The sequence below is a fragment of the Patella vulgata genome, chromosome 1 (assembly GCF_932274485.2).
Source record: "Patella vulgata chromosome 1, xgPatVulg1.2, whole genome shotgun sequence".
Taxonomy (NCBI): domain Eukaryota; kingdom Metazoa; phylum Mollusca; class Gastropoda; family Patellidae; genus Patella; species Patella vulgata.
In genome coordinates, this window is record NC_065879.2 from 40,510,093 (window position 1) to 40,530,015 (window position 19,923).

A 19,923-nucleotide genomic window follows, 5' to 3' on the forward strand; every position below is an offset into this window, starting at 1 on the left:
ATCATATTGATTTTCAACGATTTCCGATAATTACTGCCAAAGTTATGGCCCTTGATCACTTTGAAAAATCTTGTGACCCCCTAGAAGCTAAACTTATCATCAGATTGACTTCAGATTCATACACAGAGTTTAAGGTCTTGAGACGAACAAGTATATTGATTTTTCAATGAATTTTTATGACTTGAACAGCTAAATCCATGATGTTAAAAGTTTCCTATACTAAACGTTAGCATGGGGCAAAACTTTATAAAAACCAAACAAATTCTAATGGTTTTCTGATAATTACTTAATGAGTTGTTACTCTTAATCAGATTTTAATGTATTTTAAATGTTTCATTACCGAAAAAAGTAAAAATATGTGACAACTCTTGTTGACTGCCCGGACGATTAACCTGCTGTGGGCGTATGTTTCGTTGCCTGGCAACCTATCTTTTGACTATCAAGTTTCATCAAAATCGGATCAAAATTGTGACCTCTAGAGTGTCCACAAGCTAAAAATGCGATTTTTCGTACAATCAGGGGCCATAATTCATGAAGTTTCGATCCAATATGCGCGAATATCAAAAGCAACCAAGATCTTTGGGTTATAAACATGCATTTCAAGTTTCATCAAAATCGGCACAAAATTGTGACCTCCAGAGGTCCACAACCTTGATATACCAGATATTTACACTATTTGCGTACGAGGGGCGACCATTTTGTCTGGCAGTTTTGGTCCGATTTTCACGAAATTCGATGGACCACAAGCTAAAAAAGGCAATTTTTCGTACAATCGGGGCCCATAATTCAGAAAGTTACAATCCGATATGCCCAAATATCGAAAGGAACCAAGATCTTTGGGTTATAAACATGCATTTCAAGTTTCATCAAAATCGGATTAAAATTGTGACCTCTACAGGGTCCACAACCTTGATATACCATTTTTTTTTACACTATTCGAGTACAAGCGACGGCCATTTTGTCCGACAATTTTGGACCGATTTTCCTGAAATTCGAACTCAACCTACATTCCGACGTAACGGTGATATAATCAAACGTTTTTTAAAATCGGATAATAATTGTGACCTCAAGAGAGACCACAAGCTAAAAAAAGGTGATTTTTCGTAAAATCAGAGGCCATAATTCAGGAAGTTACGATTCGATATGCGCAAATATCAAAAGGAACCAAGATCTTTGGGTTATAAACATGCATTTCAAGTTTCATCAAAATCAGAAAAAAATTGTGACCTCTAGAGTGTCCACAAGCTAAAAACGCAATTTTTCGTACAATCAGGAGCCATAATCCATGAAGTTGTGGTCCGATACATGCCAATATCGAAAGGAACCGAGATCTTAGGGAGATAAACTGCCAGACAAAATGTCCACTCCTTGTACACAAATAGTGTAACAGTATGTAATACCAAGGTTATGGACCATCGAAAAATCACTTTTGTTTTTAGCTTGTTTTCTATCCATCTATTGCAAAATGTTAGCATATCTGATGATCTAGAGAGTTGATTAAATGTCTAAATAATAGTTTATAATGTTTGAAGCAAAAAGAAAGACATGCAATATGCAGATTTAGCCCATACATAATGCATCTTTAAGTGTCGACCAAAAAAACCCAGAAAAATGAAATGTTGGAAATTTTGCACGGATAGACGACTTTTATTTCGATTTCCAACTGTAAAGTTGTTTTATTTTATGTGTACAACAATGTGTATACAGGGCCTGTGTTTTGTTCCATATGAATGACTTGACACTTTTACTCACCAGTTCCTGTCCGTTCTTACAAGAGGAAACCGTACCAGAAAATCCTGAGGAACTTTCTCATTGTGAACCCGAGATATCCTGCTAGGGCCTTAATCACTGGGCCCCTGTATGGGTCTGGATATTTGTGACTACCATAGGCGTATGAGCCAGGGCGGCAGCTGTCCCCCTAATTTTCGGGCAATCTGACTTTTTGAGAGGCGGGTAAAGTGAAAACAAAAATTATTTCATCTAGTTGGTAAAAAAACATTCCCAAAATATAATAAAACACTAATTTTACTTATCTTATAATTGAATACTACAAATTTGTACTGAAAGGACTTATGTTTTTAAACTTTTTGTCTGGAGCCACTCTACTTTGTGTGACATTTTCAGGCATCGATTATTATTTGTGAATGCAGCTGCAACAGTCTGATTGAATGCTTGAAATTCAGGTCGAATAGAGTGAGATTTTGGTTGCAATTTGGGATTCAGGGAAGTCACGGTATAGGCTGTATTGGACTACATTGAAGTTGCTGTATTGATGGGATTGAATAGCAGGAAAACGCGTTTGCGGCAGTTAAACTTTCAAAATTTTCTCCTGATGGTCCCATCTCTGTGGACCGTAACGATAGTTTGTTGATTGGAATTCGAGTCAGCCACCTAAGTTAGCCTATATTAGATCATTTTAAAGTTGCTGTATTCATGGGATGGAATAGCAGGAAAATGCGTTTGTGGCTGTCAAATTTTTCAAATTGTCTTTTGGAGGAGGCTCCTACAGGGTAAGCTCTGCACTTCGCAGACGACTGGCACCTCCACGGTGACCCGAAATTTGTTCGGGTATTTCAGGTTCTGCCCCCCTCCCCGAACGTTCATCGAGGCTGTTAATTTTCTAGTTCCAGACACTATTTGCTCTAGAAGTACTTGAGACCATATAATATTTATCGCTAAAATTGAGCAATAATTTTACAATCCTAATTATATCCATGCTTACGAAGGTGACTAGTAGTAGTATACCATCAGCTTCCACTGAAGTATGAGGATGACTGGTCACATGGGTGTACTTACAGCTGTTTGAATGGGGGGCACTTTTACCAGAGGTGCATGCAAAAGGCCATAAAATTAATATGGCAATGTGACCACAGAGAATACAAAGCATTACTGCAGAACTTTGATTTAACTTCAATAACTATCTTCTAGCCCTACCTTTTTAATATATCAGCGTCTCACCATATAAACAGATGTGTTGTTAAGAAGTCCAAGAGTATCACAGTCTCGTCATAAATAAAATAGACCAGAGGACTTTCAACAATTTTATCTAAGATTTGATAATAAAGCATCAACAATAAAAATAATAAACAACATATATGACAGATAACATTATGCTCATAATAAAATGCCGGTCTATAAAATATTAAAATAATTTGGCACATGATAATTAATACCAGTAAACATATTTAAAGGGGCCTGTGCAATAAATTTATTGGGGCTGGCTATTATATTTAAAGTCTCTGTGCATCATTTGCATTTTTCGGAAAATATCAAAATTTCCATGACATAAGCAGTGGACACATAATTAGCCGAAGCATTCAAATCATTTGGCCGAATGGGTGGACAGATTGCATCACCTTTCACGTCACATGATTATACATGGCGGCGACCAGGTCTTCAAACAATCATGTGACTTTTCGATATGAGTGGTGATAAAGCTAATGAATTCTACAATCGGGCAAATGCTTCGGCAAAGCGGACACACTAGCGAATATATCAAAGATGTTTAATTCGACCAAATCATTCGGCTAGTGTGTCCACCGCTTTAATCCACATAAAACATGAATTCAAATTGATTATTGTAACAATTAATTTAGATTCAAAATGAATATATCAACGATAATCTCCGGGCATGGAATCAATTCGATTAAAGAAGCCCAATCAACAGATTCAGCGAAACTCACAGGCAGTGCCGACGTATGTTGACCATGTCCTATACATATTGTCTGTCGTAAATACTGAACTGAAATGAATCACTTTTGGACTGATATTCCTTTTAAAGATTCAATATTGTAGCTTGCAGGGCATTATCAATCCCTCAAATAATGTTCAGAGACCTAATTCATACAAAATAAATAGAAAAGATTGAATTAAGGTGGTCCTGTTAAAATACTAGACATCCATGTCGTTCAGGTGCCAGACTGCGCGAATGAGTGTCGGAGTTCAATTTTCATTTGAATATATGTGGAGTAATTTGTTATATGACAGGCTTGTGGAAATATTGGATAAAAGACAAAAAATGCATACTTAAAATACATGTAATACATCTTGCATGAAACCCTATAATTAACTTAATGAACACGTGAATGGAATGTATCCCCTGTATGATAATCTCATCCTAAAAATAAAACACTATGATATGTTAAATATTAATCAATTCTCTGGTACAAATATGTCTCTTGGGTATATTAAATATTGATCAATTATCTGGTACACATGTCTCTTGGGGATATATATATATACTATACAATAGGCATTGAACGAGTTATTATAGACAATTTTTATAGCATATGCGCGACTTCAGTCCTTGCTAAAAACTGTGAATCAATTATGGTACTCAAACTACCGGAATAGGTCATGATTTGAAAATAAGGCTGTGAGCTGTCTCAAGATAGAGATAACCAATGCTAATGATTAGCGGTTCAATGGATAGGTCATATTGTACGACTTGAAATCAGGTGAATAGGGGGGGACAACTTGATACGAGACATATTCATTGAGAATAGTAACTCGTTGAAGGCCTATTAATATCTCAACAAAATGGTTCTGACCGTGTTATTCTAGGAGATAACTGTCTACGATCAGGACTTGGGTAGGGATAATTTGGAACTTCTTCAACTTCTTCACAGAAGCGAATCTTTTTAGAATTCAAACGATTAAATTCAGCACATGATTTATTGTCTGTGTTATGTCTTGGTGATTCATTCAGTTCTGCCTGTACTTGTATCTTCTGTTCTTTAGATAATAGAACTCTCTGTCTGGCTCGTTCTTGTAATTTCCCATTGACATCTTTAATACGTTCTTCAACCTAAAACCATAAATATTACAACTTTCATATGAATGGTTATGATCTTGTCAACAAATTTAGTAAATGATTTTGATTTACAATGAAAAATGAAATATACCCAGGTGGACTAACACCAAGATTGGGGGGACAAACTTGACAAGATAGGTGCAAGTAATTTTCTCATGTCTTCTTTCTTGATATATCTACTTTCACTTTTTAGACACCAGTGGACGGTCATATTGAACATTTTTTGTAAAGGAGAATATATTAAACCTACATCAGCTATTTGTTTCTTTAGTTGTTCATTTTCTGCTAGTAACCTCTGATGTCTTTCTTCTTCTTCTCTACTCACTAGAGAATCTGTCAGACCAGAATTATCTTGTTCTTGTTGAACACCATTACGTTTTATTTCTACCATCTATATTTATACAGATAAAATGTATATAATTTTATACATGTAATAATACAAATGAAATTAAATGTGGTTTAACGTCCTACTTTTCTGCACCGACTGGGCTAATGAGTTCTGTCAAGGGTTCTTTTACGTGCACACTAATGACTATACATTGTACTTTCTTGGCCAACACTGGGATCGAGAGAGAGAGAAATGAGGCTTAATGTCCACTTGACACAAACCAGGTAATTTCGGGACTAACATATGGTTCAATTTTATTTCAATAATTCGTGAGGTGGGGTGGGGTGTGTGGATGGCTGAATGGTTAGCACGTGCGCACTGTATTATAAAGTCTGTCATTGAGTCAACTGGCGTGGGTCTTTAGCAGTGGGAGGAAACCGGAGGACCTGGAGAAAACACACGAGGTTGGACAGGCGACCTTACTGCTTGTCATGTACAACCGAGGAATCGAAACCCCATCAGTTGACTCATGGTACAGCGCGCATGGGCTAACCATTCAGCCATCCAACCCTACACTGGAATCAAACACAGGGCCCTGCAGGTTTAATAGCGAGCCAACGTCTTACTCACTGAACCACCATGGCTTTCATAACAAGCCAACAGTGAGGCTGATGTTCCCCACCGAAATCCCAAAATAAATAGATGACACATATATATTAATCGCACATTTATTTTTTTCAAAAGTATCAAGCAGATTATCAACTATACACTAAGTTTCATCACTCTCTATCAGATTATTCAGATTGAATCAAAGTTATCTTGTCCCAAAGCATCGACCAATGAAATTGCTTAGCTCTGCTTAGCTTTAGCTCGAAATGTTAATCATTGAACTCAGTCAAGACATTCACCTAATGAACATCTACATCAAGTTTAAACATTCTACCTCAATTAAAAGCAGAGTTATTATGTTCCAAAGTCATCAAACTTAGTCAAGGTAATGATATAATGAATCTATACTCAGAGTTTCATCACTCTCACTTAATTAAAACCAAAGTTATCGTGCCCCAAAGCATCAACTAATCAGATTGCTTATCTCTGCTTACGGTAAGCAGACAATGTTTATCATCGAACTCCATCAAAGCATTCACCTAATAAACGCCTACACCAAGTTTGAACATTCTACCTCAATTAGAAATACACATTGATAAAAGTTAAGTAGACAAATTTAACATCAAAATGTGAAAAAAGAGCCCAAATATCATGTATGAAAGTTTCAGTTGAAAATATTGAGCCGTTCGTAATTAATTGCTAGATATGTTAAATGAGGTTATATAATTAATTTTAGGAATTCCACTGATAAACTGTACGAGTGACTTGGTAATAATAACACTTCCTTTACCAAGTAAATATTTATTGAATACAAGTGGACTATTCATTGAATTAAAAATTTTCGGAAGGAGAATTTTCAAGGTCATTACGTTGACAATAGGACTTCTAACAAATATACTGTAATACAAGTACCTACTCGAACATTTTTTCAGCTTACGTATTGATACGTTTTTAAACTGGATTTATCCAAATATTGCAATATGTAAGAGTTGACAAAATAAGTGTTACTTAAATCACCCATTTTTTGCAACTTGGAAGGGGTGTTAACCAGTAACCACAAATGATAACTACACAACAGCCATTCTTGTTATTTTATATAGTTGATATTTTGAGAAATATTGAAATACCTACTTTTGGAACGAATAGCAATCCCATAGAGAGAAAACTACACAATATAATAGCTAGTGATATAAAAGCAAAACTAGCATCTTGTTGATTACCAATGATCAATGTTATAGGAGCTGTTATAACACACATCACCTAAAATAACCCAAAATAAAGGAGTTACACTTCTTTGAATTACAGTAGGTCAAAATAAAGTATTGAATTGGGTTGATCTGATTTGTTACTTGGATTAGGGACGCAACAACATCAAAACGAATACATTTTTATTTCGAAAGAATACTTTTTGACTTAAGCAAAAGTTTGTTTACGGATATTAGTTTTGTTTTTGGCTCAAACTGTCCACAGTTATATCTCAACACTAGCAGAATACACAGCTTTGCCCAGGGCCCAAATTCGCCAGGGGCCCAAAATTTGGACTGGGAAAATTCACCCAAGGAACAAATCGTTTGGGGCCCAAATTCACTAGACCCGAATTCGTCTAGGGCCAAATTCACCCAGAGGCCTGAATTGCCCGGGGCCCAAATTTCCCAGGGACCCAATTCATCCGTGGGGTCCTAATTCGATGGCCTATAACATTCACAGGGTCATGCTAGTTAATTTAATACCACATATGTGGATGCCGGCGACGAAGCGCGATAGGCAAACATACACACATCTTTGATTTTATTTGTATAGAAGATAGATTTGTTCAATTTGTGGATATAAAATTTAAAATCTAGACAAATACAACCTTCACAAATCATATCACATCAAATTTAATTAAACTGAAAACTTTAAGATCACTTGGGAGTATCATATCAAAACAGCAATATTCAAAGAATGGACCTACCACCACATTGTAGATTCCCATGGCAACAAATCTTGAATCATTGACCTGTTTCAGCTTGACACTCCTCAATTCATACGATAAAAATATACCAAATATCAATAGTATCGATTTATACCCAAACAGTACTCCTAAAATACAGTAGATATAATTTTCAGTGTAGGTATTTAAATTTATGTATTGCTAAATATTTAGTTAAGAAAGAAATGTCTAGCCAAAGATATCAAGGCAATTTTAAAGCTTGTTGTAGAGAAATGAAACAGTACGTACCTGAAGATTATGCACGCAACCCTACCCCTTGCCAAAATGGGATCAAACTTCAAGAAACCCTACTGTTTGCTAAAAGTGGATTAAACTTGCATCAATTTTGCCACATAATCTCAATATTTCTACTGAAATGATCCACTACACAATTCATATGAACCTTCATTATATTTAGCATAAGCTACAATACAAGGAACATAAAAATTTTCTTTAGAAAAAAAAATACTTACCTAGCCAAACAGATAAATGTTCTGAATGACAATGTTCAAGCTGTGGCAGTAATTTGATATCATCTTCTGTATTGATAGGATTTTCCAGCGGGAAAAATTGTAGTTTACGTTGTAGAGGATCCATAATCTGCCAAACGGTCAAGATGGCTACATCAAACAGTAAAAACACAGCAATAACAACATGAATTTCCCATTCCTAAAATCAAAGTGAAACAAATACATACGAATTACCTTATGGAGATAATTTATTCGTATCGGTTCATGGGGAATTCACACGTGCATAGGTTTATAGTCTCTGGCAAAAGTTAATGGTGTGTTTGTTGAAATAAAGAATTCATCCTTATACAAATAAGTTGTCTCCCCCAGTTATTTTTCCAATGTGGATTTTGCCACCATTTAGTTTTTGAACATTTAACTGTACCACCATTTACTTTTCCAAGGGTAAACTCTGCCACCATTTGATTTGCAATGGTCAAACTGGGTCACGATTTTGTTATCATAATTTGTAAACTGTGCCACTATTTAATTTTACAAGGGTGAACTTTTACACCATTTGGCTGAACAAGACTAAACTGTGCCACCATTTAGCATTACAAGCCTAAACTGTGCCACTATTTAGCTTGACTAAACTGTGACACTATTTAGCTTGACTAAACTGTGCCACCATTTAGCTTTACAAGACTAAACTGTGCCAACATTTAGCTGTACAAAGGTAAAATATACCTCAATTTAGCTTTACAATTTTAAAATATGCCACCATTTAGTTTTATTAAGGATACACTATACCACCATTTAGGGCTACTATGACCTTTATAAAAATATGTCATCAGAAAATGTACCTTTATAAAAATAAATATTAGAACAATTTATCCTTGGAAAATTTAAGAGGCATTGTGGGAGATTAGATAAAGAGTTGACTGTTCTATAATAGTTAAAAAAATAGATAATGTAAATAGAATATGTTGAAAATTTAAGTCAAATTGCTCCATTCTGAACTGAGATATTAGCTTGATTATCCATTTTTGGATTTAATCATCAATGAGCATTGAGCAGCAGATTGGTTTTAAATCCAGTAAAAATCTGACACATAAGATGACATCGAGAGTTAATTATGGTTTGGATAAGTTAATTAATGTCTAATTAATAGTTTATATAACATTTCAGGCCTAAAGAAAGACCAGCAATAGGCAGATTTAGCTCTTGCATAATATTATGTTTAATTGGTGGCATAATTTCAACCAAAGAAAACTATAATTAAAACCAACCTTTCTCTCTTTCTTCCTGGCAGTTGTTAGTTGATGAACCATCCATACTTTAGCAAACATACTACCATAACCTAGTGTAAATCCTATAGATAATATCCAGGCTCCTACCTATAAATAATACAATTTAAAACATGAATCACAAGTTAATCTAAATCTAGAAAAGGAATATTGTTCAACATAATTCTTCTCTTTGTTATCTTTTTGGTAAAGAGGGGGTTTTGCTTAGACTGCAACGTTTCTACGGATTACTCTTCTTTCGATTCAAAAGAGTTCTGCTACATACAAGAAAGGTCCTCTGGGACTGTCTTGCCATCTGAACAATTAGACACACTTTTAATGTGTAAATTATGAACACTGAGCAAGTTGTGGTTATTATATAATCCAATATTTATGTGTTTACCTGACAAACAGTAGAATATTGATGTTTAGGTACAAACTTGCCATCTAATCCCACCATAAATATACACAATAAACATATCATACATCCAATACATGTTATACTATTTACTAATGGCTGAGAATAGGCAATGATTCTGTAAAATATAGATAATTATAGTTTGTATTAAAAGAGTGTCGAATTACACAGGCCTTATATGACAGGCAGAAGATCAGACCTCCATGATACACCCAGACCAAAAATGCTATGACTTCTAAATTATGCCAGTAGGTCAATTGTTTCATATTAGCTAGAATATATTTTCAAAGAATATGACAATTTCAGCATTGTATTTTATATGTTTTTAATCATAAAATTATCTAAATTTATTGTTTTTTTAATGGTATGTAAATTCTCCAGATGGTCAATTTTACCATCTCAAAAAGTTTCATAAAATATCATATTTGATGGGAGTAGAAACTCCTTCATATTTTTTTAAGTATTAGCTTTTCAACTTTTACATATTTTTGTTGTTTTAAGAATAGTATCCCTATTTGTTATTAATGTACTCTATTAGAGACAGAGAAATAGGGTTTAATGTCCACTCAACACATACTAGGTTACTTTCTGGACTACCGGTAAGTTACAGTACATTTTAGTTCAATAATTCGCTTTGTAATTTAGTAATAGGAGGAAACCACGAGGTTAGGCAAGCGACCCTATGCCTTGTCACATGTGTTAGACCACTCAGCCACTGGAACACCCCCGCCCACACCCCTCTCATTTTTAAAATAAAAATCTTACCGTCTTTGTCTATGAAGATGATTGAAAACTAAACAGATAATTCCTGCTATAATACCCAGAAATGCCACACCACACATAGAATAATACAGAGCTGGGGATACAACTCGTAAAGAATTCACCACTACTGTCTTATCCTGGGGGATTTTACCACCTAAAATAATATCAATTTTCAAAAAACAATTATTCACATTATATAAATATACTCCCTGGAAAATAAGATATCTGTACAAAACTATGTATTATATGATAATGAGGAAAGTGGAAGGAGAAATTTAAGATTATCACTAGATAATAACTGGACAGTCATCATTCTGGTTCAAGTCATATAGAAGGAAACTAGTCATCAATTTTTCTCTTATTTTATATATTGTCCAACCTCATGGGTTTTCTCCGGGTCCTCCGGTTTTCTCCCACTGCTAAAGACCCCTACGTGCAAGCGAATTATTGAAATAAAATTAAACCATATGAAATGTCCTAGTTTGTGTCGAGGGGACATTTAATCCCATTTCTCTCTCTCTCTCTATTTCATATATTGATGTGTTGACTAATATTCTTATCTAATATTTTATTTTACCTTTCCATTTTTCTTTTCCAAACCATGTTAAATTATCGGCCACAGCATCATAATAACCTAATTTATGATATGTACCATCTAGAGAAAAAAACAACAATATTTAATACAAGAAAGAATGAATCTTTCTTGGTGTCATTATCAATGGAAGCGAGAAATATTTTGCTTGTAAAAATAAATGGATCTAAAAACTATAAATTTGTGTTTAGCTACACACATAATCTGTTCAACAAAATCATTAATATGCTTCTTATGAAAAAATATGATTGAAAAGTGAATAAAATACAATAATTTGATTAACAAAACCTGTGAAAAAAATGATAAGGTTAAAGATGCAAACTTACTTATCATTTGTTCTATCTGTGTCCAGGCTATTCTGTCACCTTGTGATGAAAACGCTACATTTCCCTATAATTATTAATAATAGTACTTATGATAACTCAAGTAAATGTCCTTATAACATACATATAATAGAACCCATGTTAACTTAAACATACATTATGCAAGAGCTAAATCTGCCTATTGCAGGTCTTTCTTTAGGCCTGAAATGTTATCTAAATTATTAATTAGACATTAATTAACTTATCCAGACCATAATCAACTCTCGATGTCATCGCTAGCCTTCAATATTTACTGGATTAGGATCTGATTTGCTGCTCAAAATTCATTCATGATTTTATCATGAAATGGATAATCGTGACTGAAATGGATAATCGAGACTATGTTTTTTATCGTACCGACTTAAAGATACATTATGGGAGATTAGATAAAGAGCTGGCAGTTCTCACTATAATAGTTAAAAACTAGATAATATAAAGCGAATTTGCTGAAATTTCAGTCAAATTGATCCACTCTGAACCGAGATTTTAGCGATTGAATTTTTGGCCTAGCCTAGTCGGTACGATAAAAAAACATAGTCTCGATTATCCATTTCATGGGATTAAACATGGGACCAGGTTAGCGAGGTAACATCTTACTCCTTGTGGTTTAATGTCCACTCGACACAAACTAGGTCATTTCAGGACTAACATATGGTTTAATTTTATTTTAAAAATTCGCTTGCGTGTAGGGGTCTTTAGCAGTAGGAGGAAACCGGAGGACCCGGAGAAAACCCACAAGGTTGGACCCCTGTAAACTTAAGTAAAATGCTACAATTACCTATAATATACATATAACAGTACTCATGTGAATTTAAAGATACATTATAGGAGATTAGATAACGAGTTGGCAGTCTCACTATAATAGTTAAAAACTAGATATTGTAAAGGCAATTTGCTGAAAATTTCAGTCAAACTGATCCACTATGAACCAAGAAATAAGCGATCGAAAGTTCAGCATAGCCTCGGTCATCATTACTAAAGTCGGTAGGACAAAAATCATAGTCTCGATTATCCATTTAATCGTTAAATCGAGAAGGAAAGTTATGCAGCAAATCGGATCATAATCCAACAATTATCACAGGCTAGTGTTGACATCAAAAGTTGATTTTGGTCTGGATACTTTAATTAATGTCTAATTAATAGTTTATATAACATTTCAGGCCTAAAGAAAGACCTACAATAGGTAGATTTAGCTCTTGCATAATGTATGTTTAAGTAAATTTCCTTATAATAATGATATACATATAATATAATACTCATGTAAACTTAACTTAAATTTCCTTACAATATACATATAATAGCACTCATGTTAAATTTCTTTATACATATAATAGTACTCATGTTACCTTAAGTACATTTTCAAATAATATATTATGCATACCATTACTTGGCCTTGATTAAAATACATAAAGCATGCTTACTGAAACACCAAGAAACTTTGTTGAGTTCATAGCTGAGTAGATTTCATCTGTAATGTCTTTATTCATATAATCAAAGTCTTCCAAAGTCAAATTCTTCTCAGCTAATCTGAAGAAAAAAAATATATGCTTTGTTGTTTGGCTTTGTGACTATAATGTAATCAAATTGTTCTAGTTATGGCTATCAGCCAGTCTATGGAAGACTGCTTAAGGCAAAACTGTAAATAACATCAACGTACGTAGGTACTAATATCAATGAAAAGGTTGAGTTAAAGCTGGAAATATTTTAAATCAAGATTAACAATGCGTAAAAGTGTTATTAACTTTGTTATAGATTATTGGTAATTATTTGATATCTACCTTATAGAGGTTTTATTTAAAGCAAAAGCCATTGCCCAAACAGCATCATAGGCTAGTGGTGCTTCAGGATAACCTCGAACTTTACTTGTATCTGTTTCATTCAATGCCTCATTTAATCTAGTGGTAAAATTCTTAGCTGTCTAAAAAACAAGAGAATTCATTTAATCAAAAAATAATTTGGACAATCTCCATTTTGGAATTGAATGTTGTACTATGATTTTAAAGATGTATGCTAAATTAATTTTTAACAACCCCTCCAAATTATTTCTATCTATTAAATCATGTCTATGGTGTTTCTTTAGTTTAAAAGCAATTAGGGTTTTCCATGGAAGTAAATGTAAACCACATGAAGATATACAACAAACATCAAGCACAAGTCAGTGATGTGTATAAAATATTATTAAGTGGGAGATATTTTATTCTAATATCCATTCATTATAACAATTATTCATTATAACAATTAACACTAATTTCTTTGTATACCCTGCATTCTCACCTAATATTCTTATTCAGAACATAACTTGGAATGGGGATGGGGAAAGACCAAGTCTATGTTCAGCACCTCTGCCCATACAGTTTTTAATCCATTGTAACATAATAATAAAATGACTTATTTATTTACCATTCCTACATCAGTAATAGAAGAATCTTGATGAAGTATAACAGCTTCTGTTGTAAAATGACCTTCTAAAGCTTCAGCCAATTGTTCACCAGTACAGTTTATACTGTCATCTTTCTGTTTATACCAATTATCAGGATACCAACCAATTAAAAACCATACATATTTCTTACCATATAACTTTTCTTTATATGCCTATAAACAAATCATTAACTATAAATCTGGTTTTTGAAAATAGGGTTGGTAAATGGTGGCAAACAAACTCTTCATCTATTTTTCATAACAAATAGTTTCTGATGTTCAGTATGACCACAGGATGACTTATTGCCAGTGTCCTGTATTATAAAGCAGTAAAGACCTACATACAGATAAATCAAACATTTTACATCTTTATTGACATTAGATGTTCTCAACTTTACATATACTTTGTGAAACAGATCCAATAAAAACAGAATGCCATGTCTATTACCGAACTATATACGTTTAATGTTGAATTGCAATTTATAGACTAAAATATCAATTTACCTGACAGAACACCTTCCTGGCAACATCTTCATAAAATAATCCCACAATAATTCTAGCATCTTGACGCTTTAAATCAGAAAAATAAACAAATGTTATATAATTATCATAATTCTCATACAGAAAAGAACAATCATTTTTTAAACCCTTGAAATACCATCTGAACCTTTACTTCATCAAAAGCATTTCCATATTCTTGACAGTCATCTCACATAAATCTAATAGTATTTTTGTATTCTTTAATAACTAAAATCATAGTCCTACTCCAAAAATAAGGAAAGGTTGGTATCACTTTTGGATTAAAGCTCTAGATAGATTTACTATCGATAGATTGTAAAATTCCATTTTTCTAGGTTTGTTATCTAAACATTATTTTGGTAGTTATTAAGAAAACGTACCTTCAAACTTCTTACAGCATTAATAGGATCAGTGAGAAAACTTTGTGTGACTGTAATATGTATTCCTGCAGCTTTAACTCTTTTATCTAAATCTTCTTTAGTCTAAAAATATTCACGAATTATCTCTACTGATACATCAAAATCAGACACATTACAATCAATATAAAAAGCATAGCAGCATTACAATTTTCTAAATTATAATCATAATCATACATTCGTTTACTAATCTAAATAATGCATATACAAATTCAATACAGATCGGATGATAACTTTTGTCATTAGAGCGTTCACAAGGTTCTACAAAGTGAAACAGGGACCATAACTCTAGAAGTAATTAACATAAATTGTTGAAATTAAAGATACATAAGTTAAGAGTTTAATAAAGAGTTGGCCATTCTTGCTATAATAATTCAAAAATAGATGATAAAAAAAGAAAATATTGAAAATTTCAGTCAAATTAATAATTTCTATAACATCTGAAGCCTAAATAAAGACTTGCAATAAGCAGATTTAGCTCTTGCACATAATGTATGTTTAAATAGGCTTCTTCGTCTCACTATCAAAATGATCAGATAGTAAATTATGTAGACAGTAGAGTGTTCACAAGAAATTGTGGACGACGGATGGACATACCAACAGACAGACATACGGATGGAGGCGAAGGCAATATACGACCACATTTCCATGTGGGTTTATAAAAATTGAAAATGTTTGGTCTCTACATTATATAGATTTATATCCCTGCTTCCGAGAGCAAAGTTAATAGTAATAATATGGTATAAGCATCTACTCACAGATTGAAACACCTCTTGTGTGTCTTGAATAGTGGCAATTTTTGTCCAACCAAACCTCTTAAAGATTTTGACTCTAGTGGGATTGTGTAGAGTTGCCGAAGGATGAGTTCTGAAGAAAGTAGGAAATCTTTGTCTGTTTGACAGTGCTGGGGAACTTGCACCATAGGCTAACTGAAAATATCAAATACATTGACTTTTGACATTGAAATAACCATGTCTTTAGTGAAAGCGATAGATAACTGATTGATAGATTAGCTTAATATCTACATAACTGACTTTTAAAGCAATATAAGATAATATAATTTTTTCTGTTACTTTATCTATAAATAAAAGGCAATTAATGGAAAGTTAATTTTTAAGAATAATTGAGGGGTTTCAATTTTATATACTATTCAAAAAAAGTAGGGGATATTTGATTTTTAAGTGTTATTAAAGTCACCTAATGAAACTGACGAAGAAACAAATGACAAAATGAAATGAAGTTCACATTCATCGATTTATTCCAAATGATCGTTAGACTAAGTAAGGCACAGACTGACCATTATAAGGGTAAAATGATACCTGGGGTCAAACCGCAAAGTTAACACAGCATCACAACCAAGTCAGTAACGGGTAAATCCTCCTCTGTTTGCCAAACAAGCATTGATCCGACGTGGCATACTCCTAATGAGACGTCTAAGGTCATTTTGGTCCAGATTGTCCCATTCCTGTTGCAACGCAGCAGCAAGTTCTTGGACATTGGCAGGACGTTGTTGACGTTGACGTAACCTCTGTCCAAGCATGTCCCAGACATGCTCGATGGGGGAGAGGTCGGGACTCAGTGCTGGCCAAGGTAATGTGGTGATGTTCTGTTGTTGGAGGTAACCTGTAACGATCCTGGCCCTGTGACATCTTGCGTTGTCATCCTGGAAGATGTGCGAACGGCATAACATGGACTGCCAAGATGTTGTCCCGGTAGTACTGGCCTGTAACACGCCCTGCAACAATATGGAAAGCCGTTCTTCCAGCAACAGTGATGCCTCCCCACACCATAACAGAACCACCCCCAAATCGATCATGTCTGATGACGTTAACGTCTTGGAAGCGCTCGTTTCGACGACGCCACACCCTCCTACGTCTGTCCAAAAAATCAACAGTGAACCTTGACTCATCTGAAAACATCACATTGCTCCAGCGTCGATTATCCCAGTGTTGACGATCCCTACACCAACGACGTCTTGCCTGAATGTGATGATCTCTCAAACAAGGGATCACGCGAGGACGTCGGGCGCGAAGGTGACCCCTATGCAGTCGATTCCGAATCGTCTGGCCACTCACTCTCACACCAGTGTCTGTTTGAAGACGAGCGCTGATCTGATTTGCTGTGATGACACGATTTCTCAAGGCCAAGGTATGGATAAATCGATCCTGGGCTTGAGTTGTCTCCCTTGGTCGACCTGAGCGTGGTCTGTCCTGTACAGATTATGTATCACGGTATCTGGACCATAGCCTGCTTATGACAGACTGAGAAACATTCATCGTCCGCGCCACAACCGTCTGTGTTGTGCCGATCTGTAGCATGCCAAGGGCACGTAACCTTTCATTTTGGATAAGCCGACGCATATCAAAATTTGTTTTCTGGTCACTAAAACAATTAAACTGATGTTTCCACCCTGGAATTCAATGCCACAATGACTGTAACATTCAAAGTCAGAGTCATGCAAATCTTGGGTTGGACCCCCATGATGATCCCAAGCATCACCTGCATTCCATGCGGTAGCTATTGGTGCGTTTGGGCGTCACATGTAACTGGAAATGTTTCTTCTGTTAGGTTCTATAGTGACTTTTTTCGTAGTCATTTGCATATTTTAGTAGTATGCCCCCAAAATCAAATATCCCCTACTTTTTTTGAATAGTATAGTTTCAAATGATGTCAATTGGAGAACTAGAGTAAGTACAAATGTACAACATGCAACCAATTAACCAGTGAGTCAATCATACAAAGATATCACAAATTAGACTATGCATTGGCACAGTATTAATATCTTTACAATATATACTTTCGTTTGTACAAATTTGCTTTTTCTATATAGACCATTAACAACCAAAAATTCATTACCACAACTAAATTCCACATCTTGGCTGCTTGTGCTACGAATGTTGACACTATACTACAACCACTTAGTACCATTAATTTAGGAGGTTTAGAATATAACAGATTATATAAAACTTTAGTTCCTAGACCTGGCATACACTGAAATATATAAAATAAACAAATCTTAGAGGATTGGTTAACAACTACAGTACAGTTATAATCTACAATACAGTTATTTTAAAAAATGTTTGTATGTCTTACTTGGTTAGTGACTTGGCAAGCGCTAAATAATTAAATTTTGAAAAATTAAGCGAAGTCAGTTCGCTTACTGATTTTTGTTAAATTTTTGGCTTACATAACACACAATCAGTTACATGTAGGCTATATTTGAACACTGACTTTATCTATGGTCATAAAACTTTGAACATAGACTGCCATATACAGTTTTCCCAAACAAATAAGTATATAACATCCAATGAAATCCATTTTTATTTTTGACACAGATCAAAGAAGAGTAGGCCCCTACCAATTTAAAAATTTTAAATCTATATAATTATAATATACCGGTATATCATACCTGACTGTCATCATAGCTCATTTCTAATTTATACTCTGATAAAATATCTGTTCTATTATTAACATCTTCCAGAGCCATCAACACTGCTGGAAGACAGGCATTCCCTCCTGCCCAACTTCCTGACATAGGAAATATACCTCCCACAGCTAATGTTTTCTCTTTAAATCCATTGCTCAATGGTGAAATAGAGACAAACAATATAATAAACAGCAACAGATTTGGAAGGATAACAGTTAAAAGCTTCATTACTACTATTAATTGTAGTAGGCCTACATTAGCATATTGGCCTGAAATATAAGAAAAGGCAATATATTAAAAAGGAAACAGCGCTGCTGTATAAGAACTTACGAATTCCATCTGATATGTTCAAATCTAATTAGATAATGTGCAAAATTTTGGTCAAATCTGAAAATATTCAAATCTAATTAGATAATGTGCAAAATTTTGGACAAATCTGAAAATCTATTTCTGAGTAAATCTGAGTTATGGAGGATACTGAATGAATTAAATAGGATTTATAAGGTCCTACATTTCTGCACCAACTGGACTAGACCTAATGAAGACGTCATGGAGGTTAATAGATTCCCTTTTCGATGTTACATTCTATAGAGCATATATGGTTTTCTACGAATTCAATTTAATTGGTCTGGTTGAGTCGATGACTGGGGTTGGTTAATTTAATTCATTACCGTGCATTACGATACATAGGCCGAATCATAGGGCCATATAGGCTATTTTCTTGAAATTTAAGCATTTAAAGGCTCAATACCACTCTTGTTGTAACTGAATAATATGTCCCAATCTTTATAGTGGTCAACAAATTGTACTATTTTAGAATATTTCAATTAATTGATGATACAAATTTCATCTTAACACACCTTATTTAAAAATTTTGAAAAATTCAACATACCGGTACCGGTAATGGTTTGAAACGTCTAACGTAAACCTTTTCAAATGAAACTTCGATTTAAAAATATTTTTGAACCCTCTGCACAAGTAAAATAGGTTGTAATGGATAATTTACACAACAGGTTGGACACTTAAACATCTAGTACTTAGATAGAGATATTATTTATTTTCTGGAGCTTTCAAGCCAGCAAGAGTGTTATTGTCCCTTTAAATTAAAACATGTAACCTTTTCGTTGTTACGTGCTAAGCAATTTTTCCGGTTGAGCTTGATATAAAATTGGAAAGAGATTAAACAAAGTATTTGTGCAGACAATTTTGACACAGTGCAGTGAGTGGGCGAATAGACGTGTGCATGATTCATGATAGAAACATTGTCATTACAAATAGTAATACAAACTAGCCTAACCGTTTTGGCGTTAGGCTACAATTCTTGGAGAAAAATTATGAATATTTTATCAATGGTCTAGCTATTTGTAACATCCAGGAAAGGTTACTTTTAATAAGAAAATGATGGGAATCACTGAAAGACAAAAACATTTGCGCAGTCGCGTAAAATAAGAAATAAATTATGAAAATTCGGCTGCTTGAATTTCTCTCTGAGAAATACGTCATCGTTTCAGTGGTGATGTACAAATTTACAACGGGGAATAATAACAACATC

The 19,923-nt window shown here is 34.2% G+C and overlaps 1 protein-coding gene across 2 annotated transcripts; it reads right to left on the reverse strand.

Moving 5' to 3' along the window:
* Positions 1–3,028: 3,028 nt before the first annotated feature.
* On the reverse strand, positions 3,029–19,870 carry LOC126825946 (gamma-aminobutyric acid type B receptor subunit 1). Of its 2 annotated transcripts, none has more exons than XM_050555538.2 (19): positions 19,669–19,870; positions 18,354–18,640; positions 17,801–17,935; positions 15,703–15,873; positions 14,909–15,010; positions 14,514–14,579; positions 13,992–14,183; positions 13,370–13,509; positions 13,013–13,118; positions 11,556–11,619; positions 11,215–11,292; positions 10,641–10,791; positions 9,861–9,993; positions 9,461–9,568; positions 8,196–8,391; positions 7,705–7,832; positions 6,882–7,010; positions 5,064–5,204; positions 3,029–4,807 (listed from the first exon to the last, which is right to left on the reverse strand). In XM_050555538.2, the coding sequence occupies exons 2-19, from the start codon at positions 18,597–18,599 to the stop codon at positions 4,532–4,534; spliced, it is 2,562 nt and encodes an 853-aa protein (XP_050411495.1). In that variant the 5' UTR covers positions 18,600–18,640; positions 19,669–19,870; the 3' UTR covers positions 3,029–4,531. The 2 variants fall into 2 exon arrangements, with proteins under 2 accessions (XP_050411495.1, XP_050411496.1); XM_050555539.2 differs by having other exon boundaries at positions 19,489–19,870.
* Between the last annotated feature and the right edge of the window lie 53 nt (positions 19,871–19,923).

Coding starts and splice junctions, on each gene's coding strand:
- LOC126825946 (XM_050555538.2), bottom strand. CDS start 18,599: ATGAAGCTTTTAACTGTTATCCTTCCAAATCTGTTGCTGTTTATTATA. Junction 15,011..15,702: donor CACAAGAGGTGTTTCAATCT/GTGAGTAGATGC, acceptor GAATATTTTTAG/ACTAAAGAAGATTTAGATAA. Junction 14,184..14,513: donor CCAGGAAGGTGTTCTGTCAG/GTAAATTGATAT, acceptor ATTTGTTTATAG/GCATATAAAGAAAAGTTATA.